This window comes from Trichechus manatus, unplaced genomic scaffold, assembly GCF_000243295.1.
Source record: "Trichechus manatus latirostris isolate Lorelei unplaced genomic scaffold, TriManLat1.0 scaffold00006, whole genome shotgun sequence".
NCBI classification, from domain to species: Eukaryota; Metazoa; Chordata; class Mammalia; order Sirenia; family Trichechidae; genus Trichechus; species Trichechus manatus.
Window position 1 is genome coordinate 22914941 of NW_004443942.1, and position 27394 is coordinate 22942334.

Below are 27394 nucleotides of genomic sequence, written 5' to 3' on the forward strand. Positions count from 1 at the left end.
GAGAGAAGAGAATGAAGGAAAATGAACAGAAGTTCAGAGAAATCTGGACACCATTAAGTGCCCAACATACATGTAATGGGAATACCAGAAGGAGTAGACAGAAAAAAAGCAGAAAAAATATTTGAAAAACTAATGGCTGAAAATTCCCAAATTTATTGAAAAACAATAACCTACACATCCGGGAAGCTCAACAAACTCTCAGCAGGAAAAATGCAAGGTGAAACACAGAAAAATCAGGGCAAAAATGCTGAAGGTCAAAGGCAAGAAGAAAATCTTGAAAGCAGAAAGAGAAAAATGATTCAACACTTACAAGGGAACCCCCATAACATTAACATAATTCTCAGCAGAAAACGAGGCCAGAAGACAGTGGGATAACAGATGCAAAGTGCTCAAAGAAAAACACAGTTGACCCAAAATCAGCAAAACTATCTTTCAAAAAATGAAGTCTAAATAAAGACTTTCCCAGATAAACAAAACTGATGGATTTTATTTTTGGCTAGCAGACCCACCCTATAAGAAATACTAAAGGAAGTTCTAAAGGAGAAAGGCAAGTGATCCCAGATGGTCATTCAAATCCACATGAAAAAAAAAAAGACCATGATAAAGGTAATTATGTAATTATAAAATATAGTATAAATGCAGATTTTCTCCTTTTTCTCTAAACTGATTTTAAAAGCAATTGTATACAATATTATGTATATAATGAATTATTCAGCCTATAACATATAGAAATATATGTGTCATATATTTGCCAATAACAGTACAAAAGAAGTTGGTAAAAGCAAAGTTGTATTGGGCTAAGCAAATGACTACAGATGATAAAGAAATAATTATAACAATGGATTACTGGGTTAATAACATTAACAAATGTATATGTATAGCTGTAATATCAAAAGAAGGGGGGAAAGGGAATAGAGCTATATAGGAGCAAAGTTTCTATATATCACAGGAATTGCTGTTAGTTGCCATCAAGTTGGCCTCCGACTCATGGTGCCTTCACGCACAACAGAATGAAATGCTGCCTGGTCCTGCGGCACCCACATGATCAGTTGTAGATCAGACCATTGTGATCCATAATATTTTCACTGGCCAATTTTTTGGAAGTAGATCACTAGGCCTTTCTTCCTAGTCTGTCTTAGTCTGGAAGCGCCACAGAAACCTGTTCCACATCATAGCAACATACAAGCCTCCAACAATGAACAGGTGGTGGACATGCTTGAAGTGCATTGGCCAGAAATCAAACCGATTCTACCACTGAACCACTATTGCCCCCTTCACTGGAATTAAGCTAATATAAATCTGAATCTGATTCTGATAAGTTAAGATGAATATGGTAAACCCTAGAAAACTACTAGAAAAATAAGTCAAAAAGAATAGTAAAAAGAACATTAAAGAAATTAAAACGCTGTATTAAAAATATAAAATATATTTAAAAATACATGTAAAAATATTCACTTAATGCAAAAGAAAACAGTAAAGGAGAAATAGATAAATAAAAAAAAGATATGAGACATATACAAAAAGAAAAAACAAACTCATTGCTATGGAGTCAATTCCGACTCATAGCAACCCTAAAGGACAGAGTAGGACTGCACCACAGGGTTTCCAAGGAGTGGATGGTGGATTTGAACTGCCGACCTTTTGGTTAGCAGCCTGAGGTCTTAACCACTGTGCAACCAGGGCTCCTATGAGACATAGAGAAAACAAAAAGTAAAATGGCACATGTTTATTCAACTATATCAATACTAACATTAAATATAAATAGATTAAAAATCCAATCAAAAGGCAGAGATTGTCTTATTGGATTAAAAAAATTCCAATTATCTGCTGTCTACACAAGACACATTTTAGATTCAAAGATACAAATATACTGAAAACAAAGGGTTAAGAAAAGACATATCGTGCAAACAGGGACCACAGGAAATGTGGAGTGGCTAAAAAAAAGACTTGTAAAAAAATGTTACTAGAGATAAAGAGGTCATCTTCATAAAGATAGAAGGGTCAATTCACCAGGAGATGTAACAATTATAAACATATATATATATACACACACCTAATAACAGAACAACAAAATACACACAGGAAGCAAAAAGTGACAGAAATGAAGGGAGAAATAGGCAATTCAACAATACTTAAGACATCAACATCTTACCTTTAATAATGGGTGAAATGACTAGGCAGAAGATCAAACAGAAAATTAACGGCTTGAACACCACTATAAACCAACTAGACCTACCAGACATTTATAAAACACTCCACCCAAAATATAAATTCTTTTCAAGGGAACATGGAACATTCTCCCTGACAGACCATATGATAGGCCATAAAAAACACCTCAATAAATTTAAAAGAAAAGAAATAATACAAAGTATGTTCTCCAACCACCAGGGAATGAAATTAGAAATCAAAAGCAGGAAAAAAAATTGGTAAACTTACAAATATGTGGAAATTAAACAAAAAATTCCTAAATAACCAATGGGCCAAAAAAGAAACCAAAGGAAAGGCAGAAAATGCTTTTGAGATGAATGAAAATGAATACACAACAGACTAGAACTTATGGAATGTAGCAAAAGCAGTACTTAGAGGGAAATGTAGTCATAACTGTCTATATTAAGAAAGAAGAGCTCACATCAATAACTTAAACTTTCACCTAAAGACACTTGAAAAATAAGAGCAAATTAAACCTAAAGCAAGCAGAAGGAAACAAAGATTAGAATGGAAATTAATGAAATAGAGAATACAAAAACAATAGAGAAAATCAACGTAACCAAAAGCTGGTTTTCGATAAGATCAACAAAATTGACAAGCCTTTAGCTAGAATCAGCAAGAAAAAAAGACAGAAGATTCAAATTATTATAACCAGAAATGAAAGAGGGGACATTGCTACTGACCTTACAGAAATGAAAAGGATTATAAAGGAATACTATGAACGAGTAGTAGGACTATGAACAAGTTCTGTTGTACATAGGGTCTCTATAGGTTGGAACCAACTCAACAGCACCTAAAAACAACAATGAACAAGTGCCCAACAACAAATTAGATAACTTCTACAAAAATGGACAAATTCCTAGAAATACACACACTACTGAAACTAACTCAAAAAGAAACAATCTGAATTGACCTATAAGAAACAAAGGGATTAATAATCAAAAACTACGCACAAAGAAAACCCCCGACCCAGATGGCTTTACTGCTGAGTTCTACCAACATTTAAAGAAAAATTAGTATCAACAGTTCACAAACTATTCGAAAAAAACAGGAGGAGGAAGTCATGGATTCAATTGTGTCCCCCGAAAATATGTCAACTTGGCTATACCATGATTCCCAGTACTGTGTGATTGTCCACCATTTTGTCATCTGATGTGATTTTTCTATGTGTTGTAAACCCTCTCTCTATGATGTTAATGATATAGGATTAGCAGCAGTTATGTTAATGAGGCAGGACTCAATCTACAAGATTGGATTGTGCTTTAAGCCAATCTCTTTTGAGATATAAAAGAGAGAAGTGAGCAGAGATACAGGGGGACCTGATACCACTAAGAAAGCAGCACCGGGAGCAGAACACATCCTTCAGACCCGAGGTTCCTGTGCAGAGAAGCCCCTAGATCAAGGGAAGATTGATGACAAGGACTTTCCTACAGAGCCAACAGAGAGAAGGAGCCTTCTTCTGGAGCTGGCACCCTGAATTCGAACTTCTAGCCTACTAGACTGTGAGAGAATAAACTTCTGTTTGATAAACCCATCCACTTGTGGTATTTCTGTTATAGCAGCACTAGATAATTAAGATAGGGGAATATTTCCAATTCATTCTATGACTCCATTATTAATCTAATATGAAAGGCAGACAAGAAAACTACAGACCAATATTTCTTATTAATGTGGATACAAAAATCCTCAATAAAATACTAGTAAACAAAATCCAGCAACATATAAAAAGAATTATACAGTCACTTTGGAAAACAGCCTGGCAGTTCCTCAAAAAATTGCATTTTTATGCAAATTACACACCTCCTTCTATGTTTGTTTGTCATCCGTACCCTTCCCACTCAAAGTATTTTCATAAGTGTGTTATGCTAATTTTTTTACAGTAACATATAAAAAAAAACTGACATAGCAGCACTTACGAAAATAGCTTGCAGGGTAGTGGAGCATGGCTGGTAAACAAATGTAGAAGGTGCATGTTATTTGCAAAAAAAATAAGATAGTTCCCACATGACCTAGAAGTTCTTAGGAGCGGTCCTAGTATACACTCAAGAGAAATGAAAACATATGTCTGCACAAAACTTGTACACAAATGTTTACAGCAAAATTACTGATAACAGCCAAGACGTGAGAACAATTCAATGGATGAATGGATAAACAAAATGTGGTATATCCATTCAATGGACTATTATTTTGCTATAAAAAGGAATAAAGGGATGATACATACTATAACATGGATGGACCTTGAATATATAATGCTAGGTGAAAAAAGCCAGTAACAAAATATCACATACTATATGATTCCATTCATATAAAAGTCCAGAGCAGAGAAATCTACAGAACCAGAAAGTAGATTACTGGTTGCTTAGAGCTGGTGTGGGAGTCGGGGTATAAGTGAAATGGTAGCTACAGGGTATAGGGTTTCTTTCTGAGATGATGAAAATGTTCTAAAATTGACTATGGCGATGTTCTCACATATCTGTGAATACATTAAAAAACACTGAATCATACACTTTACAGGTGAATTGTATAGCATGTGAATTATATCTTAAAAAAAGCTTTTAAAATGCTTTATTAAAAACGCTTTATAGTGAAAGTCCTATTACTTCAAGAAAAGGCTGAAGAGGAATAACAAAATAATAGAATAAAAATGTATCTGTAAAGTTAAATAGGTTGTCTAAAGACTACTTCCATGACTCGCCTGTCAGTTTGTTATACTGTGGTGGCTTGCACGTTGCTCTGATGCTGAAAGCTATGCCACCAGTATTTCAAATACCAGCAGGGTCACCCATGGTGGAGAGATTTCAACAGAGCTTCCAGACTAAGACAGACTATGGAGAAGGACCTGGCGATCTACTTCTACAAAACGTGGACAGTGAAAACCTTATGAATAGCAGCAGAACACTGTCTGCCATAGTGCCAGAAGATGAGCCCCTCAGATTGGAAGGCACTCAAAATACAACTAAGGAAGAGTAACTTCCTCAAAGTAGAGTTGACCTTAATGACGTGCATGGAGTAAAGGTTTCTGGACCTTCATTTGCTCCTGTGGCAAGACTCAAAATGAGAAGAAACAGCTGCAAACATACATTAATAATCAGAACACGAAATACAGGAAGTATGAATCTAAGAAAATTGGAAGTTGTCAGAAATGAAATGGAACATTTCAAGATAGATATCCCAGGCACTAGAGAGCTGAAATGGACTGGCATCGACCATTTTGAATCAGACAATCATACTGGCCTATTATGCCAGGACTGACAAATCAAAGAGGAACAGCGCCACATTCACTGTCAAAAAGAACATTTCAAGATCTCTCCTGAAGTACAATGCTGTCAGTGGTAGGATAATATCCATATGCCTACAAGGAAGACCAGTTAATATGAGTATTATTCAAACTTACATACCAAACACTAATGCCAAAGATGAAGAAACTGAAGATTTTTACCAAATTCTACAGTCTGAAATGGATCAAACATGCAATCAGGATGCATTGATAACTACTGGGAATTGGAATATGAAAGCTGGAAACAAAGAATAAGGACTGGTAGTTGGAAAATATGGCCTTGGTGATAGAAATGACTCCAGATATTGCACGACACAATTTTGCAAGACCAACAACATATTCATTGCAAATATCTTTTTTCAGCAACATGAACAATGACAATACACGTGGACCTCGCTGGATGGAATACACAGGAATCGTCGACATCTGTGCAAAGAGACAATGGAGAAGCTCAATATCATCAGTCAGAACACGCCAAGAAGTCGACTCTGAAACATACTATCAATTACCAAAAAACAAACCCATTGCTGTCAAGTGGACTCTGACTCATAGCGATCCTATAGGACAGAATAGAACTGCCCCATAGGGTTTCCAAGGAGCAGCTGGTGGATTTGAACTGCTGACCTTTTTAGTTAGCAGCCGTAGTTCTTAACCACTGCACCACCAGGGCTCCAACTGCTCACATGCAAATTCTAGTTGAAGCTGAAAAAAATGAAAACAAGTCCACGAGAGCCAAAGTATGACCTTGAGTAGTACTGTTGTTAGGTGCCGTGGAGTCTGTTCCAACTCATAGCAATCCTATGTACAACAGAACAAAACACTGCGTGGTCCTGCATCATCATCACAATTGTTGTTATGCTTCAGCCCACTGTTGCGGCCACTGTGTCAATCCATCTTATTGAGGATCTCTTTTTCACTGACCATCCACTTTACCGCCTTGAGCATATCCCACCTGAATTTACAGACCATCTAAAAAATAGACTGGATGCACTGAACACTAATGACTGAAGACCAGACAAGTTGTGGGATGGCATCAAGGACATCACACATGAAGAAAGCAAAAAGATCATTAAAAAGACAGGAAAAAAGAAAACACCAAAATGGATATCAGAAGAGACTGAAATTTACTCTTCAACAGAGAGTAGCTAAAGCGAATGGAACAAACGGTGAAGTAAAAGAGCTGAACAGAAGATTTCAAAGGGTGGCTTGAGAAGACAAAGTAAAGTATTATAATGACATGTGCAAAGCCCTGGAGTTGGAAAACCAAAAGGGAAGAACACACTTGGCATTTCTCAAGCAGAAAGAACTGAAGAAAAAATTCAAGCCTAGAGTTGCAATATTGAAGGATTCTGTGGGCGAAATATTGAATAACCCTGGAAGCATCAAGAGATGATGGAAGGAATACTGAGCAACTACCCAAAAAGAATTGGTCAACGTTCAGCCATTTCAGGAGGTAGCAAGCATATGATCAAGAACCGATGGTACTGAAGGAAGAAGTCCAAGCTGCACTGAAGGCATTGGCGAAAAACAAGGCTCCAGGAAGTGACGGAATACCAATTGAGATGTTTCAACAAACAGCTGTAGCACTAGTCTATGCCAAAAAATTTGGAAGACAGCTACCTGGCCAACCTGATGGAAGAGATTCATATCTGTGCCCATTCCAAAGAAAGGTGACCTTACAGAACATGGAAATTATCGAACAATATCATTAATATCACATGCAAGTAAAATTTTGCTAAAGATAATTCAAAAACGGTTGCAGCAGTATATCAACAGGCAACTACCAGAAATTCAAGCCAGACTGAGAAGAGGATGTGCAACAAGGGATATCATTGTTGATGTCAGAATGATCTGGACTGAAAGTAGTGAATACAAGAAAGATGTTCGCCTGTGTTTTATCGACTATGCAAAGTCATTTGAGTGTGGATCATAACCAATTATGGATAACATTGTGAAGAATGGGAATTCTAGAACACTTAATGGTGCTCATGTGGTACCTGTACGTAGACCAAGAGGCAGTCATTTGAGCAGAACAGGAGGATACTGTGTGGTTTAAAGTCAGGAAAGGTATGCGTCAGGGTTGTATCCTTTCACCATACTTATTCAATCTGTATGCTAAGCAAATAATCCGAGTAAGTGGACCATATGAAGAAGAACGCAGCTTCAGGATTGGAAGAAGACTCAGTAACAATCTGAGATATGCAGATGACACAACACTGCTTGGTGAAAGTGACGAAGACATGAAGCACACACTGATGAGGATGAAAGACTACAGCTTTCAGTATGGTTTACAACTCAATATAAAGAAAACAAAAATCCTCGCAACCGGAGCAATAAGCAGCATCATGATAAACAGAGAAAAGACTGAAGTCATCAAGGATTTCATTTTACTTGCATCCACAATCAACGGCCATGGAATCAGCAGTCAAAAAATGAAATGATGTATTCCACTGGGCAAATCTGCTGCAAAAGACCAACTTCAATTGTTAAAAAAGCAAAGATGTCACTTTGAGGACCAAGGTGTGCCTGACCCAAGCCATGGGATTTTCAATTGCCTCATATGCATATGAAAGCTGGATAATGAATAAGTAAAACTGAAGAAGAATTGATGCCTTTGAATTATGGTGTTGGCAAGGAATACTGAATAAACCACGAACTGTCAGAAGAATGAACAAATCTGTCTTGAAAGTAGTACAGCCAGAATACTCCTTAGAAGTGAGGATGGCATATTCAAAGATAAAAGTAAACTAAACAGGATAAAAAAGCAAATGAAAGATTGAAAACAGGAAAAAAAAAAAAAAAAAAAGAACCTATCTGAGTAGTTGTGACAAACAAAAATGTCCCCAAATATCGCCAAGTGTACCCTGGGTGCAAAATTGCCCTAGTTGACAATGGGGCAGAGTAACAGAGAAGAATGTAGGGTTAAGTGTATCTTTTAAAACATGGAAACACAGAAACGCAGAGAGCCAATGGGAGCAATCCAATAGAGAAAGAGAGGCTAATGATGAGGAGACACTACATAAGAGGGAGGGAAAATGAGAGGGAAATAGAGATACAGGAGATGATCGAATATTACAGTCAAGAAGGCAAGAGGGGGACTTCAATGCCCCCCGTGACACAGTAGCTTATATCAGACTAAACTTCTTGATGAAAACAATAAAAACTATAAAATCTGGGCAAAATAGACAAAATAGCTATTAAAAGTCATTAGGCACCAATGTAGGCAGGATTTGAAGGGCGAAGACGTGAGAGAAGGGAATATCATAAAGTGACCTCGATATTTACCTGGTTTTTTCCTAATGGAATCTGCCAGTTTACAGGACAGGAAAATAAAAGTCTTAACAGAAAATGGCAGTCCCATTTGGCTGAGACAGAAGTTGGAAGTTTTGGCTGTCAAAGTAGCTAGCATATGAGGGTAAAAATTACAGAAAGGAACCATAAGAAAGAGAATACAAAGTCTGCACGCAATCTTCCTTTTAGGCTTGCCAACTCTTAAATTGCCACCTGAGCAGGGTAAGACTCCCAAAATCTCAGCAGAAAGCAGCAACTGAAAGGCTAGAGACCTAAGCAGAGCTGCTAGCAACCACACAAAGTTAGGGAGACAGAGGTTGGACTTCAGGACCCCACAAGGTCGGCCAGGCCTGGCATATGCCCAGTCTTTCCGCTGGCCACAGCCTAGGAATGAGGTCAAAACTGAAATAGATCAGCCTTAACAAAGAATAATGCCATCCCTTGACAAGATTCAAGTGGTCTGTTCATACAGTACCTGTCTGCTAGGAGAAAAAAACAAAACAAACAACAACAACAATAAAACCAACTTAATTTAGGAAGAAGATTGCATTATCTAGAACCTCTACAATATTTTTTATAACCTTGGAGTAGAAAGCCCTTTTTTAAAAACTGAGATAAAACTCATATATCATAAAATTCAACCTTTTTAAATGTACAGTTCAGTGGATTTTACACATTCACAAGGTTGTACAACCATCACCATTATCTAATTCCAGAACATATTCATCACTCAAAGCAAAACCCAAGACTACTTACTCTCCATTATTCCCGCCTCCCAGGCCCTGGCAACCACTAATCTACTGTCTCTATGGCTTTGCTTATTCTGGATATTTTATATAAGTGGAACCATATAATACATGGTGTTTTGTGACTGCTTTATTTCACTGAGCATAATGCTTTCAAGGTTCACCCAAGTGTAGCATGTATCAGTACTTCATTCCTTTTTTTATGGCTGAAAAATATTTCATTGTATATAATATTTATCCATTCATCAATTAAATCTGGGTTGTTTCCACGTTGGCTATTACGAATAATGATGCTATTCATGTACAGGTTTTTCTGTGGACATATGTTTTAATTCTCCTGGGTATCTACCTAGGAGTGGAATTACAGGGTCCTATGGTAATTCTCCACCACCCATTTATCAGTTTGTTGTACTGTGGTAGCTTGTATATTTCTGTGATGCTGGTAGCTATGCCACCTATATTTCAAATACCAGCAAGGTTACCCCTGGCAGACAGGTTTCAGTGGAGCTTCTAGACTAAGACAAACGAGGAAGAAAGGTTTGGTGGTCTATTTTTGAAAATTAGCCAATGAAAATCTTATGGATCACAACAGAACATTGTTTGCGTCACCTGTTGTGGACACGTCATCAGGAGGGATCAACTGCTAAAGGAAGACATCGTGTTTGGTGAAGCAGAGGGCGAGCAAGCGTGAAGGAGGCCCTTGGTGAGCTGAACTGGCACAATAGACCACAATGATGAACCTGAACATGCCAAAGACTGTGAGGATGACACGGGACCAGGCAACATTTCATTCTGTTGTACGTGACTAGGAGTCGACTCAACGGTAGTTATCTGTCTCTATCGATGGTAACTCTATGTTTAACTTTTTGAAGATCTGCCAATCTGTTTTCCAAAGTGGCTGCAACATTTTAAATTTTCACCAGCAATATAAGAGTGTTCCAATTTCTACAAATCCTCATCAACACTTGTTATTGTCTATGTTTTATTACAGCCATTCTACTGGATGTGAAGTGGTATCTTATTGTGGTTTTTTGTTTTTTTATTGTTGTGCTTTAAGTGAAAGTTTACAATTCAAGTTAGTCTGTCAAACAAAAGTTTATATATACATTGTTATGTAACCCTAGTTGCTCTCCCCAAACTGTGACAGCACACTCCTCCTTTCCACCCCAGATTTCCCGTGTCCATTCAACCAGCTCCTGACCCTCTCTGCCTTCTCATCTAGCCTCTGGACAGGAGCTGCCCATTTAGTCTCATGTATCTACTTGAGCTAAGAAGCACACTTCTATGTCCTAGAGTCCAGTCTAATCTTTGTCTGAAGAGTTGGCCTCGGGAATGGTTTTAGTTTTGGGCTAACAGAGAGCCCAGGGGCCATGTCTTCTGGGGTCCCTCCAGTCTCAGTCAAACCATTAAGTCTGGTCTTTTTACTAGAATTTGAGTTCTGCACCCCACCTTTCTCTTGCTCCATCAGGGACTCTCTGCTGTGTTCCCTGTCAGGGCAGTCACTGTGGTAGCCGGGCACCATCTAGTTCTTCTGGTCACAGGCTGATGAAGTCTCAGCTTATGTGGTTTATGTGGCCTTTTCTATCTCCTGGGCTAATACTTTCCTTGTGTCTATGGTGTTCTTCATTTTCCTTTACTCAAAGTGGGTTGGGACCAATTGATGCATCTTAGATGGCTGCTCATTAACTTTTAAGACCCCAGACGCCACTCTCATTTTGGTTTTTTGATGTACATCTCCCTAGTGACTAATGAAGGAGTCCTGGTGGCACAATAATTAAGAGCTCAGCTGGTAACCCAAAGGTTAGCAGTTCAAACACACCAGCCCTTGCGCAGGAGAAAAGACCTGGCAATCAGCTCCTGAAAAAGATTACTGCCTAGGAAACCCTATGGGGCAATTCTACTCTGTCATACAGGGTTGGCATGAGTCACAATCGATCTGACAGCACACAACAACAACAACAGTGACTAATGAAGTTGAGCCTCTTTTTTATGTGCTTATGGACCATTGAATGTCTCCTCTCCTTTCAAATCCTTGGCCCATTTTTGACTAGGTTATTATAAGTTTTAATCTAATTCAATCAAGGTTAAAAACATTTTATAAAACAGAACCAAATGACTGAGAGCCAAGAGGAAAAAAGAGAGCAGAAATAGGCCAATAGGTGACTCAGATATTGATGTTAACAAACACTTTAAAAGAACTGTGATTAACATTTTTAAAAAATGGAGTAAAAGATGGAATAATAAAATACAATAACTAAAATTAAAAATTCATTAAATGGGTTTAATAGCAGATTAGACGCCGCCAAACAAAGTATGGGAATTGAAAGGCAGGTTGGGAGAAAACAATCAGATTTAAGCACAGAGAGGAAAACCCTACCTAGGAAATAAAATGTGTTACTTCTTATTCCCTATCACATTTCCTTTACAGGGGAAGCTATGTCCTCTATCAAATGAGTAATAGAAAAGTTAGGATGAAAAGAAGTTTAAAACTGTGAATGTCACATAATGTAGCAAAAGAAATGTAGAATAACCTTCTCCAGAAATTTTTTAAAGAGTCTCTGTTTAAAATATAGTAACATAGTGCTAGCATAAGGGAGTAACACTGATACCCACTTTCAACAGTTTTCTACATTTTAATTTAAAAAATCTCTTCCTATAACGAAGTTAGAAAATATAATGTGGGATGGAGATGACAATGGTTTCTTTCAATCCTCATTAAAAATCCTCAAATACCAACCAAAATAACAACAACAATAATAGCAAACACTTACATGATCTTACTATGAAATTCTAGAACTTACTAGAATTTCTTCCATCTTTATAAAGTTTCTAGGAATAGGCAGGTCTCCAATGCTAAGACCCTGATTTATTTAGACTTACCCATCGAAGTAAACTTAGAGTGATTTCAGAATTTCCAAGCCCCAAGTAAAAGGCCCACTTGATTGTATAGGCTTGGAATTTCTTTGAAAAGAAAAAAAAACATTTTGTACCAGAAATAGGAAAAATAATGTAAAGGTCAATGTTGGTTGAAACCACCAGTTTACAGAAATTCATTCATTCTTAAAGTATAAGCAACCAATCCGAGAAGTAAATAATATAAATTTTTTTTATGTTTTGGTAAGAAGAGCAGAGATAAAGAATACATTAGCACTTAATGAAGCATTCACACTAAGAAAAGGTGAGCAGAAAGAAGGAGATGGGGAAGCAGAAGACAAATCTCAACATCACAGTTTTGTTATATTTACCTGCATTTGGACAAGAAAAAGACAACAGATTTTTGAACATTCCCAAGACCCATGTGATTTCTCAAACTCAAGAATATCTATACAAAATACATTTTCCCTATATAATGATATAAATAAAATAACTGAAAGATGTATGTCCATTTCAGACCCTGAATGGAAGTTAATGTGACAAGAAGAGAACAGCAAAGACTCATTAAGACATGGATGCTGAGTGGTGTACTCTGCTCAATAGCTAAATAATTCACTCTCACATAGCAACCTCCCCATCAAAATAATTCAAATTCTTGCCATTTTAAAACTACCTTCAAGGATGTTCATGAATTGTTGAAATCTATCATGTTAAATTTCCTGTAAGACTTGTGGAGAAGGAATATTTTATTTTCTAGCAATGCAAATTCAAGGAGCTCTGATCCTCATCATCTACAAAGATTTTATTTAAACTTGTTTATTTTGTTAGAAAGTTTCATTCTCAGAGGAAAATAACTGTCATCATTTTAATGTTCAGAACAGTGAATACTGCTTTAAATTTGTTTGCAGCATCAAAATAACCTGGGAACCAAACTCAAAATACAAATCCCCAGGCTCCCACAATAGAGTTAATGAATTTGAATCTCTGGGAGCAGGGCCCCAGAACCTGTATTTTTACTAAACTCCTGGGATAGAAGTCCAATAAGGTCTTTGAGCTGTCATTTGACACCAATGAGACATACTCAACCTTTTCAGAAACTTGACAAAATTTAACCATTTATTATTTTTTAATAAATGTTATGTTAACTTTGGGATAATGCTATAAATTTTCATTATCAAATAAACCTTATAATGCTAATATTTCAATGTATTTAATTAATCCAATGTTATTTTCTAAAGTTCACTTTTCATATATATTCAAAATAAAAAAAATTTATATTTAAAAACATAAGCAGTTGACACTTTTAATACAATCAAGTGCCAACAAGTACCGTCAGCTTCCAAGCAGTGAAATACCAAAACCACCCCATTCTATCCACTAATTATGACCCAACTGCTATATGATCCTTCCATCTATTTCAGAATAATATACGAGTTGTACAAGGAATAATTGAAAGCTATTAATACAGAGGAAGAAATATGACTTGGCATTAGCTTAGGATACCTGTCGCTGAGCTACTTTATGCACTACCCTTTAGAGAAACATTGCTGTTAGCTCCCATCAAGTCAGCCTCCAACTCATGATGAACCCATGTATAACTGAATGAAATGCTGCCTGGTCCTGAATGATCCCCATGATTGGTTGCAAATCAGACCCTTGTGATCCATAGGGATTTTGCTGGCTTATTTTTGGAAGCAGATCTCCAGCCTTTCTTCCCACTCTGTCTTAGTCTGGAAGCTCCACTGAAACCTATTCAACTTCATAACAACACACAAGCTTCCACTGACAGACAGGTGGTGGCTGTGCATGACGTGCATTGGTCAGGAAATTGAACCCAAGTCTCCCACATGGAAGGTGAGAATTCTACCACTGAACCACCAATATCCCCATTAGAGAGATATTAAGCCTTATAAACTGCACATAAAAAAAAAAATTATCATCTCTTAAATAATCAGGAAGTCCTATGATTCCCATCCTGCTCTTTTGTTACACCTGACTTATACTTCTTCATGTTTTTTATTTCTTAACATTTCTCTCACTTTATATCTCATTCTCTTATCTCCAAAAATAACACCCTTGGGCTGGGGACTATGGTTGCGGGGGACATCTAGCTCAACTGGCATAACATAGTTTATAAAGAAAATGCTCTATAACCTACTTTGGTAAGTAGCATCTGGGGTCTTAAAAGCTTGTAAGCGGCCATCTAAGATACTCCACTGGTCCCATCCCATCTGGAGCAAGGGAGAATGAAGAAAACCAAAGACACAAAGAAAGATTAGTCCAAAGGAGTAATGGACCACAACTACCGTGGCCTCCAACAGACTGAGTCCAGCACAACTAGATGGTGCCCGGCTGCCACCATCGACTGCTCTGACAAGGATCACAACAGAGGGTTCTAGACAGAGTGGGAGAAAAACGTAGTACAAAATTCTAACTCACAAAAAAAGACCAGACTTACTGGTCTGACAGAGACTGGAGAAACCCCAAGAGTATGGCCCCCAGACACTGAGTATGGCCCCTGGACACCCTTTTAGCTCAGTACTGAAGTCACTCCTGAGGTTCATCCTTCAGCCGAAGATTAGACAGACTCATAAAACTAAATGAGACTAAATGGGCACCCCAGCCCAGGGGCGGGGATGAGAAGGCAGGAGGGGACAGGAAAGCTGGTAATAGGGAACTCAAGGTCGAGAAGGGGAGAGTGTTGACATGTTGTGGTGTTGGCAACCTATGTCACAAAACAATATGTGTATTAATTGTTCAATGAGACAGTTATCTGCTCTGTAAACCTTCATCTAAACCACAATTAAAAAAAAAAAAAAACCTTGAAAGGAGTAGGTAATAACAGGATGCTAAGAAGTGTAGTCAGAGAAAGGAACTAAGGAGCTTAAGAGAATTTTGGGTGATAATAAGAACCAAAGAATGACGATGATGGTGACTGGTTAAGTGGAAATGACGTAAGACATCAAGAGATACTAAGACCATAGTATTAGAGTTTTCAAAGACGATAGCAGGGAAAGGGGTAGAGAAAAATTTGTACAGTAGTTGATGCTAAAACAATCCATAAAAAGTGAGAAATGATCTTATTGGTCAAAGATTATGAGAAACAGGTGCTGTAAGGGAGAGACTATGAAATAGTGAATGGTTTACACTAGCTTTCCAATACAGTAACCACTAGACATCTGGGGCTATTGAGCACTTGAAATGTGCTTAGCCTGTACTAAGATGTCTATAAAAATATAAAATGCATACCAGACTTCAAAGACTTAGTAAAAAAAAAAGTAAAACACCTCAATAATTTTTATATTAATTACATGTTGAAATAACATGACTAAAATTAATTCCACCTGTTTAAAAAAAAACTCCCTCAACTTTGGTTGACATCATTATGAGATACCTGTGCAGCAAATTGAATTAGTACTGTGCAGCTTTTCAAGATTAGCCAAAGTTGTTATAAATTATCAATAAGGTATTAAGTTCAAGTAATCTCTATCTATCTGAAAAGAACGCATATCAATGAGAAAACCTTATATGTTTATGTTGAATTTAATTAAGATGAGTTTATTTGGGACTTTCCAAAGTAAATAATCTCTCATCAAATAAGAATGTAATCTCTAATCAAATAAGAATGATGCCTAGGATGGAGGGAAAAATACTAACTCTTAAGAGCTAATAAATCTCAAGAGCCATTCAGTAAACAGTTGAACTGAAAGCAAAAAAGTAAATAGTAATCACCTTTAACAAAAACTTTGAGACAAGTTTTGTTTTGAAAGGAAAGCTACTTTTAAAAAACAATTAAATTCTATTCACTATCATAAAATGTCATCCTGAGATAATAAATATATCTGGTAAAATAATGTGAAATTACACACAAACCAAATATTTTAGTTTTCAAATACAAGTATAATATCATAATAAGAAAAATATTTCAGTCCATTTATTTCATAGATGGCTATTTTTTACTGTGAAGTAGAATTTTAAATACACATTTTTCAAGTAGTAAAAATACAAATAGAAAGCTAAAGAAATCCTTTATAAATTAACATAATTCAATTCAGTATAAATAACGTTAAGCTTTCTCACTCATTCGTTTAAACTTTAAAATGTAACAATAAGTGAAACACATTTTGGAATACAATAATCTGGAACCAGTTAAATCAAAACTCATTAATAATAGCAACAAGCTTGCTAGGAAGGTTTGAGAAAAGAACTTTAATTTGTTATATTTTATTTGATTTTTTAATAAAGATTTATATGAATAAAGATAAAATACACTATATATAAGCAGAAGCTACCAGTAAATCAATGTGTCACGTATAAAATAAATGATTATACTTTAATTATTTTTAAAATTTCAAAAAATATTTCCACTATCTATATGTAGTTAAGATTTTAAAGTTTAAAAACATTAAGATTAAGGTTTTATAATCTATTTTTAAAAAGTATAAAGTTACTAAATCACAAAATAAGATAAAAATCGAGTTCTATGAATAAATATTTTAAAATTAAGTACTCTAGGATCATAATACTGACAATACTAATTATCTTTTCTAGTCTTGGCAGTTATGTTGCATACTGTTGGGGTGACTGATGGGATAATTTCACTTCATTTTCTCTCAGTTTATTCTGGACCATATAAGAGAAGAATATTAAAATAATTAACACCTCTAAACAAAGTACTTGATAAAGTTTTTAGTTAAAAAAAACGCTAAAAAGAAAAAATCTCAATTACTAACTAATGCACTCATTCTAGAGCAAAGAACTAAACCTCCACTGGCTAAGGAAAACTTGAAAAAGAATCACTGGTGTTTAAAAGTAAGTCACTCAGTATTAATATTACCATTTTAGGACTTTTGCATATTAAGAGCATACATTTCCACAGTCTTTTATTAGCATTTTGAGCTAGCATTATTTTAATTATCAAAGATATGTGTCTATATATTTGTAGATCATTAAATGTTTTAGTTCTCTAACAAAGTTTCACCAGCTGAAATCAAAGCAGACAAAAATAGGTAAAAATGTACAAGAAAACAAATTATTTCAATTCTTTATATCTATAGACATTTTGATTAATATATTAATAATGGCCTTATATTCAAAAGAACACAGAAGTATTTCAATTAATATTTAATCACAAATATGAATCTTTACCAAATAGTAAATACTATATATCACTCTTAACTGATAAAAGTATAAAAACAGACATTACTAACCCACTTTTCCACTTGAGCAGTTAATAAATTTTAATATAGTTTATACAGGTCTTACATAATTTATAAATTGTACACAACTTATAATAAGGCTACAATTATAAATAATAAAAAGCATATTCTTTGCCTTGATCACCTGATTTTTTGTTGTTATTTATAAAATTAATCACAGTTAGCAGGGTAGAAATTGCTTTGAGCTTCATGAATGACATCCAAGAGATGGGAAAGGATTAGTTCTCAGTTGCTGCCAGTTATAGCGCCAGGTGGCTTTTTCTGCAGTGAAGGTGTTACCGATAATCCCATTACACTGGTACTAAATCTTGCAGACATCAAAATTATCACCAAGGTTCCTTTTCATCCCATCCTTTCCAAATGACTGGAAGTCGCTTCACCTGAAAGAAGTCAAATCCACATGCAGCTGCTGTTTGAGCAGGCAGCAAACTCCCTGAGAATGCCAGTCGTGACTCAATTTTACTGTGCTGGTGGGCCCCTATTCCCTGTCCAATAATACATCTGTTAAAAAATCCTACAGCTACAAATCAAGTTTAATCCTTCCAGGGACCTCATGTTGGTCTTGTCTTCCAAAAAGGCAGCAGGTTCTGCTGTCTATCTCTGCTAGCGTCTGGGGAATACCCTTTAAATCCCAGCCCTACTTAGAAGAATAAGCTAAGGATCACAAAACATGACCTCAAAAACCCTGATATGACTATATTCTGACCCAGAGGCATTCATTCTAGGTGAAGATTAGAACTTTGCATAATAAGATTACACAGCAAGTGAATGATATCAAGGGACTATCCATATGCAGCCGCCTGGTTTTCCACAGACAGACTGTGCTCTGCAATATGCAGTGCAGACGAAAAAGAGCTTGGTCTCTCTAGCTGAAATAAAATAGATTCACATAAATTAGTTGGCCATTTCCAGATTCCTAAATCCCCTATTACATCTTTTATTGACAGCTCCTGTGAGGATCGCACAAATGTTATTCCTTTTTATTCCGTGCTTCTATAACAATCATGCTCTGTACCTGAAATGTACATAGATTATGTCTAGAAATTAACATCTTGTTTGCTGTAATCTTGGATTACAATTGACTGTGTACATAATACAATTAGGAAATCAATGAATGGATTTATGATATCCAAGAAACCAGACTTATTGTTTAAAGAATAGTTTAACATTTTGTGCCAACACTTTAAATGCAGAAGTCACAGGAAGAAGTCGGTAAAAATTTCAGTGAGTAAGAGAATACAATAGGCATCAGATAATATTTACATAAAAGTTAGCTTACATAAAAGTAAGGTCATTTCCCTCAAAGTTTAGAAAATGCAAAAAATTCAGAGACCTCACGAACATAAGATTTTCTCTCCAAACCATACTTTGGCAAGGAGGACAATTACATATGAGAAGAAGGTGTGTTTCTATTTTTTATAAAGTACCAAACCACCATGATCATTTTATAACTATATTTTAAAATATTTGAATCAATTCAAATCAATTGTGATCCAAGGTTTAAAAAGCACTTATCAAATGAAGTAATCTCTCTTCTTCACATTGGAATACATACAGAACATTTTAAATCATACAATCATAGAGATATTTAGAAAATAATACTTTATATTCAGGTTTTTTTCCCCCAGATGTTTATAGCTATACTAGCTCTAAGCAAACTTAAGCATGTGAATATTCTTTGGTTACCTTGACTAGGATGTTTCTAGAAAAATAATGAGGAATGCAAAAAACATATTTTGTTATAATATTTATATGTAACACTTTAGAGCTTCACTGTTTAATATGGTAGCTACTTGGCACACGTGGCCACTGAGCACTAAAAATGTGGTTTAGTCCAAATTGAGACGTGCTGTAAGTGTAAAATGCACACTGGATTTTGAAGACTTAGAACAAAGTAAAATATTCTATTAATAATTTTATATGGATTAATGTAGAAATGATACTATTTTGCATATATTGCATTAAAATATGTATGTGACTCACATATTTCTACTGCACAGCACTACTTTAGCAGGTTATATATTTTCAATAATACGTTGCTAAGCTAAGTGAATTTGTACAACAAATAAAAATACAGAGCAATATTACTGAAGATCAAACATTCCAGTGTCAAATCTGATAGATGAGCTTAGTAAAGAAAGTATAAAATACAGTTCTTGGTCTCTATTTCATATTTCTAGCTTAAGGGTAGTGGTGGTGGGAAGAAGGGACCTATCAAATTGCTGACTACTGCATACCAAAAAAAAAAAAAAAGTTGCTTTACAGTGACAAAAACATTTTAGTTCAGTAAATGTTTTTTAAGTTGTTTTTTTTTTTTTAAATCACATCTTGGGCAAATGCATAAAAGACTAATGAAGTCTGTGTATTACCACTCATTGAGCTCAACAGCTAGCAACTTTAGAAAACATGTTTGGATCTAGAAAGGTCCATGATTTTTTTCTACAGTGCTATATAACTGTTGACATTCAAATTCATAAAATAAGTGATAAATAATAACTACAGAGATTTGAGGCATTCAGTATATTTTGGAACTTTTAGCAAAATAAAAAAGATCAATTTTACAGCACAAATTTTTACAGAGCTGCTCTTCTATTAGTCTTTTCTTCTTATCTCTCAAAGAAGGTAAAAAAAAAAAAAGCAAAAATAGTTAATGTGTTACAGAAGTAAGTAAAGCTGCACATAGTTAAAATATAAATATATACTAATTTAATTCAAGAAATTTATTATGACTTATTTAGGACTGCCAAACAAAATTGATATTATACAATTAAAATACAAAGTTTATCTTTGTCACACATTAGAATATTATTTCAATATAAACAATATTATTTAAAGTATTAACTCATTTTAAAGCTGCTTTGTCAAAATTATTCCTTTACAATACTAATCCAAAATAGTAAGACTAAAGATAAAATATGAGTATCAGTAAATAAGATGGATAAAATTTAAATAAATTCTTTAGCTATGCCGCTTTTTCCTAGATTTAAAAATTATATAAATTCTTTTCTGGTTACCAGTTTGTCACAGACACACACACATGCACGCATGCACACACACACCCCAAATTAAAGCAAACAAAATAATAACAGCAAAAAAAACTTTCTAACCATCAATAAGTGAGTGCAATGATATCCAGTCTAAGTTAATCCCTAGACATCCAAATTCATGAATAAAAATTCATCTGTTTTAAATACACTGAGCCTATTAAGCAAGAACAAAAGCATATGCACAAAAGAGCTTTTAATATATTTCAAAGCCCACAAGAGCCATGGTCTCATTAAAATTATAAATTACACAAACATGGAATGAAGATTCAAACTGCAGTGCAGCTAAGCAGATTACAGAAAACCCCGCGTTCCATATGATAACACACCATGGCCCTCCCAGATGGGGGCTTGGAACAAAAAGGCCATCACCACAGCTAGGGAAAACCTCCTTGTGATCTCTGGTTTCTGTTCAGCAGATGACAGCCAAATAATATGTTGATTATTCTGTTTGTGCTGCTAAGCTTGTAAGATGGAATAAAAGCGATATGATCTATTGTGAACTCAATGCTAATGTGTTGCTCCACTCATAAATAATATACTGAATTTATTTTGAAACTATCTTTTATCTGAATTTCAGTTTTTAAATGCATGAATTAAAATAAAAGCCAGGATAAAAATAATATTTAATTTGATGCTTTAAACTAAAAAATGAAGTTGACAAGTGAAAAATATCTAAGTGCTTAGTGAAGAGTTAAGAACAGTCACCTTCAACTTCAGCACAGTGATCAGAGACAAAACGCATTTTAAAATAGGCAATTACTCTCAATAAGAAATATAAATGTAAAATTAATAATACAATAATCACCAAGTTAATAATATACATTATTGATGGGAAAAAAACTAAAATACCAGGGTATTAAAAACACTTTCCTACAAGGTGAAAATAGTAGCACATAATCCTAACATATAGCAAAAACTTTACTAAACACTAAAATGTATAATTAAAGACATATAAATGTTGGTAACTCACACACAAATGGATGACAACAAGAAATTCTACTAAAAATCAAAATAATTTTAAGAAAGTTTATAAAAATAATTTCCAAATATATTATAATAGCCAATATTTTATATTACTTTGGTGACAAAACTTAAAACTAATTTTCCCCCAATTAATAAAAGTATATATTTAAATATCCTAAGATTTAACAGAGTGAACTATGCCCAAATGAGGTAACTGGGATTGTGTCTGTGAATACTTTATAAAATTTTATTTTTCATGGATAAACATTTCATGAATACTAATATGGTTAAAAATACTAAAAATCATCACATTTATTTTCCCACTTGGGAAATTTCTCCACAAATAATCTAGTAGTCTCCTTAGAAACAACAAGAAGTACATATAAGGTTACAGGAAAAGTACACATGGATAAACATAGTCTTCTTAAGAGGGTATTTGTATAAAGTACATAATTACAGTCATTAACCTAAGTCACCTCTTTTTTCTTTACCTCCAGATATAGATTCTTGAGTCCAAAAATCATAGCTAAATTGTCTAACATGAAAAGACAGTCTAAGACTGCACATCAAAAGGTAAAACACTAACACCTTTAGAGAAAAACATAAAACATTATCATCCTCGGAGTACGCAAATATTTCTTAAGCAAGACAAAAAGAACTAAACATAAATGAGGAATTAGCCTATTTCAAACTCACAAAATTCTATTCATCAAAAGCATGATTAAGAGAGTAAAAAGACAACCCTAAGAATGGGAGAAATATTTGTAATACCTGAAAACGATAAAAGCAGCCCTAGTGGCACAATGGGTAAGTGCTCCACTGCCAACCCAAAGTTCAGCAGTTCAAATCAACCGTAGGATCTGTGGGAGAAAAGACTCAACGATCTGCTCCTGAAAAGATTTCAACCTAGGAAACCCTATAGGGCACTTTGTCCTATAGGGTCACTAAGAGTAGGAATTGACTCAATGGCACACAACATAAACAAAAAAGGACTCATAAATACATAAAACAATTCCTATAAATCAGTAAGAAAAAGACATACATGTGCAAAACACGTAGAAAGGCTCTTCACAAAAGACACTATCAATATGAATGTTGTTACTGTTGTTAGGTGCCACGCAGTCAGCTCTGACTCAGCAACCCCATGTACAACAAAACAGTACCCGATCCTGTTTGATCTTCACAACTGTTGATATACTTGAGCCCATTCTGCAGCCACTGTGTCAAACTATCTCGTTAAGTGTCTTCCTCTTATTTGCTGACTCTCTACTTTACCAAGCATGATGTCCTCCAGGGACTGGTCCCTCCTGATAAAATGTCCAAAGTTGTGACGATTTTTGTTTCCTGCCCCTTTCTTCTTCATATAGTCCAGCTTCTTGGATTATTTGCTCATCATACAGACTGAATAAGTATGGCGAAAGGATACAATCCTAAGGCACATCTTTTCTGATTTTAAACCACTCAGTACACCCTTGTTCTGTACGAATGACTGCCTTTTGGCCTATGTACAGGTTTCCCATGAGTACAATTAAGAGTTCTGGAATTCCCATTCTTTGCAATGTTATCCAAAATTTGTTAGGATCCACACAGTCGAATGCCTTTGTACAGTCAATAAAACACAGGTAAACATCTTTCTGGTATTCTCTGCTTTCAGCCAAGATCCATCTGACATCAGCAATGATATTCCTCATTCCACGTCCTCTTGCAGTTCCCTGTCAATGTACTGTTGCAACCATTTTTTACTTATCTACAGCAAAATTTTACTTGCATGTGATGTTAATGATATTGTTCGATAATTCCTGCATTCTGTTGGCTCACCTTTCTTTGGAATGGACACAAATATGGATCTCTTCCAGTCAGCTGGTCAAGTAGTGGTCTTCCAAATTTCTTGGCATGGACGAGTCAGAGATTCCAGCATTGCATCCGTTTGTTGGAACATCTCAGTTGGTATTCCCTCAATTCCTGGAGTCTTGGATTTTGCCAATGCCTTCAGTGCAGCTTGGACTTCTTCCTTCAGTACCATCAGACCTTGATCATAGGCTGTTGTTGTTATTGCTGTTGGGTGCCATCAAGTTACTTGCAACTCATAGTGACTCTATGTACAACAGAACAAAAACACTGCCCAGTTCTGTGCCATCCCCACAATCGTTGATATGTTTGAGTCCATTGTTGCAACCACTGTGTCAATCCATCTCATCAAGGGTCTTCCTCTTTTTCACTCTTATGAAGCACGATGTCCTTCTCTAGGGACTGGTCCCTCCTCATAACACATCCAAAGTATGTGAGACAAAGTCTACCCATCCTTGCTTCTAAGGAGCATTCTGGCTGTACTTTTTCCGGGACAGATTTGTTCATTCTTCTGGCAGTCCATGGTATATTCAATATTCTTCACCTACACCATAATTCAGAGACATCAATTCTTCTTTGGTCTTCCATATTCATTGTCCAGCTTTCCCATGCATATGAGGCAACTGAAAATATGGCTTGTGTCAGGCGTACCTTAGTCCCGAAAATGACATCTTTGCTTTTCAACACTTTAAAGAGGTCTTTTGCAGAGATTTGCCCAATGCAATACGCTGTTTGATTTCTTGACTGCTGCTTGTATGGGCATTAATTGTGGATCTAAATAAAATGAAATCCTTGACAACTTCAATATTTTCTACATTTATCATGATGTTGCTTATCTGTCCAGATGTGAGGATTTCTATTTTCTTTATATGCTACCTCCTGAAATGGTTGAACATCAACCAATTCTTTTTTCTTTTTTTTTTTAATTGTTGTAATTAAATGAAGTTTACATTTCAAGTTAGTCTCCCATACAAAATTTTTATACACACATTGTTATAAGACCCTAATTGCTCACCCCATTCTGCAACAGCACACTCCTCCTTTCCTCCCCTGATTCTCCATGATCATTCAACCAGCTCCTCCTAACTCTCTCTGTCTTCCCATCTCACCTCCAGACAGAAGCTCCCCCTTTGGTCTCTTGTATCTACTTCACTAAGAGGCACACTCTTCACAAGTATCACTTTATGTCCCACAGTCCAGTCCAATCCCTGTCTGAAGAGTTGGCCTCAGAAATTGTTTTAGTTCTGGGCTGATAGAGAGTCCAGCAGCCATGCTTTCCAGGGCACCTCCAGTCTCAGTCAGACCATTAAGTCTGGTCTTCTTACTAGAATTTGAGTTCTGCACCCCATCCTTCTACTACTCCATCAGGGACTCACTGTTGTGTTCCCTGTCAGGACGTTCACTGGTGGAAGCTGGGCACCATCTAGTTCTTCTGGTCTCAGGCTGATGAAGTCTCTGGTTTACGTCGCCCATTCTGTCTCTTGGGCTAATACTTTCCTTGTGTCTTTGGTGTTCTTTGTTCTCCTTTACTCCAAGTGTCAGCCAATTCGTTTTGAACAGTGACTCTGTGTATTCTTTCCATCTTCTTTTGATGCTTCTTGCACCATTCAATACTTTGTCCATAGAATCCTTCAACATTGTAACTCAAGTCTTGAATTTTTTCTTCAGTTCTCTCAGCTTGAGAAATGCCAAGTGTGTTTTTCCCTTTTGGTTTTCTAATGCCAGGTCTTTGCACATTTCATGATAATACTTTACTTCTTCTCAAGCTGCCCTTTGAAATCTTCTCTTCAGCTCTTTTACATGATTTCTTCCATTCACTTTAGCTACTCTACTTTCAAGAGCAAATTCCAGAGTCTCTTCTAACATCCATTTTGGTCTTTTCCTTCTTTCCTACGTTTTTAATGACTTTATACTCTTTTTTTGAAAACTGTGCTTTATGTGGAAGTTTGGAGTAAATTAGTTTCTCATTAAACAATACACAAATTGTTTTGTGACACTGGTTGTCAATCCCGCAATGTGTCAACACTCTCCCCTTCTCAACCTCGGGTTCCCCATTTCCATTTGTCTAGTTTTCCTGTCCCTTTTTTGCTTCTAATGTTTGCTTTTGGGCTGGTGTGCCCATTTAGTCTGGTATACAGGGTTGAACTACGTATGTTATTGTTTTTTTTTTTTTTTTTTTTTGTAGGCCCATCTAATCTTTGTCTGAAGAATGAATCAGGAGTGACTTCACTACTGGGTTTTAAAAGGGTCTCCTGGGGCCATACTCTCAGGGTTTCTCCAGTCTGTGTCAGACCAGTAAGTGTGGTTTGTGTGTGTGTGTGTGTGTTTGAATTTTATTCTACATTTTTCTTCTGCTATGTCCAGGACCCTCTATTGTGATCCCTGTCAGAGCAGTTGGTGGTGGTAGCCAGGCACCATCCATTTATTCTGAAGTAAATCTGGTGGAGGCTGTGATAGTTTGTGGTCCATTAGTCCTGTGGACTAATCTTTCCCTTGTATTTTTGGTTTTCTTCATTCTCCTTTGCTCCAGATGGGGTGGAACCAGTAGCTATATCTTAGATGGCCACTCATAAGTATTTAAGACCCCAGACGCAACTCACCAAAATAGGAAGTAGAACATTTTCTTTATAAACTGTGCTATGCCACTTGAGCTAGATGTCCCCTGAGGACCTTTTGCTTTCTTCATGTATGATATCCTTGATGTTATGTCCCAATTTGTCTAGTCTTCAGTCATTAGTGTTCAACATGTCAAATCTGTTCTTGACACAGTCTCTAAATTCAGATTGGATATACTCAAAGTTGTACGTTGGCTCTCATAGACTTGTTTTAATGTTCTTCAGCTTCAAGCTACACTTGCATATGAGCAATTGATGGTCAGTTCCGGAGTCAGCCCCAGCCTTGTTCTGACTGATTATATTGAGCTTCTCCATCATCTCTTTCCACAGATGCCATCAATTTGATTCATGTGTATTCCATCTCATGAGATCCACATGTATAGTTTCTGTTTAAGATGAAATATCTTTGGCTGGGGTCTCCAGAGAAGCAAAACCAGTGAAGTGTACACACATATATATATAGAGAGAGAGAGAGATTTATATCAAGGAAATGGCTCAAGCAATTGTGGAGGCTGGCAAGTCCCAAAATTCATGGGTCAGTCATCGGCTGGATGCTTCTCCTGACTTGTGTGGTTGTAGGGGTGATGAACCCCGAATTGGCGGGTCAGATGGCAGACTGCTGACTCACAGGGCTGTGGAAGCTCGTGAATCCCAAAGTCAGTAGATCAGATTACAGGCTGCTGGCTTACAGGGCTGTGGAGATGGTGAATCCCAAAGTCAGCAGGTCAGGTGACAGGCTGTTAGCTCACAGGACTGCAAAGCTAGTGAAGCCCAATGTCAGCAGGTCAAATGACAAGAACCGGAGGTCAGATGATGATGAGCCAGAAAAAGGATCCAGAGCAAACAAAGGAGCTTTGCCCAAATGTCCATATACTTACTGGGTTCTGGCCACACGCTGGGGGAAACTCCCCTTACAACTGAATGGCTGATCACATCAGATCACAAAATGGAGGATTGTTACATCAGATCACAAAATGGAGGATAATTACATAATAATGAGAATCATGGCCTAGACAAGCTGATATATAACATTAACTACCACAGTCCATCCCATCAACTTGACACCTATACACATCTCCTTAAACCATAAATAATCTCTAAATAAAGACAAGTATGAAGTCATACTTGTGCCTGGCATGATACAACTAACATACGTATAACTAAAAATGTACTAGCCCCATTTACATCTTATATTTTGTGATGGGATAAGGATGAAAATAAAAATATTTGCTCTCTCTATATATATATATACACACACACATAAATATACATATATACACATATATAATTATACATATAATCATAT

At 36.0% G+C, this 27394-nt stretch overlaps 1 protein-coding gene across 4 annotated transcripts in view; it reads right to left on the reverse strand.

Moving 5' to 3' along the window:
• The window catches only part of IMMP1L (inner mitochondrial membrane peptidase subunit 1), a 99111-nt gene that overhangs the window by 37276 nt on the left and 34441 nt on the right, over positions 1-27394 (reverse strand). The window contains exon 2 of one of the 4 annotated variants that reach the window (XM_004369748.3): positions 17740-17995. The exons of 2 other annotated variants lie outside the window; for them this stretch is intronic. In XM_004369748.3, coding sequence (XP_004369805.2) covers positions 17740-17815 — 76 coding nt within the window. In that variant the 5' untranslated portion in view covers positions 17816-17995. Of the gene's footprint in view, positions 1-17739; positions 19846-27394 lie in introns of those variants that run through there. One more of the 4 variants, XM_023737975.1, reaches the window with a different exon arrangement.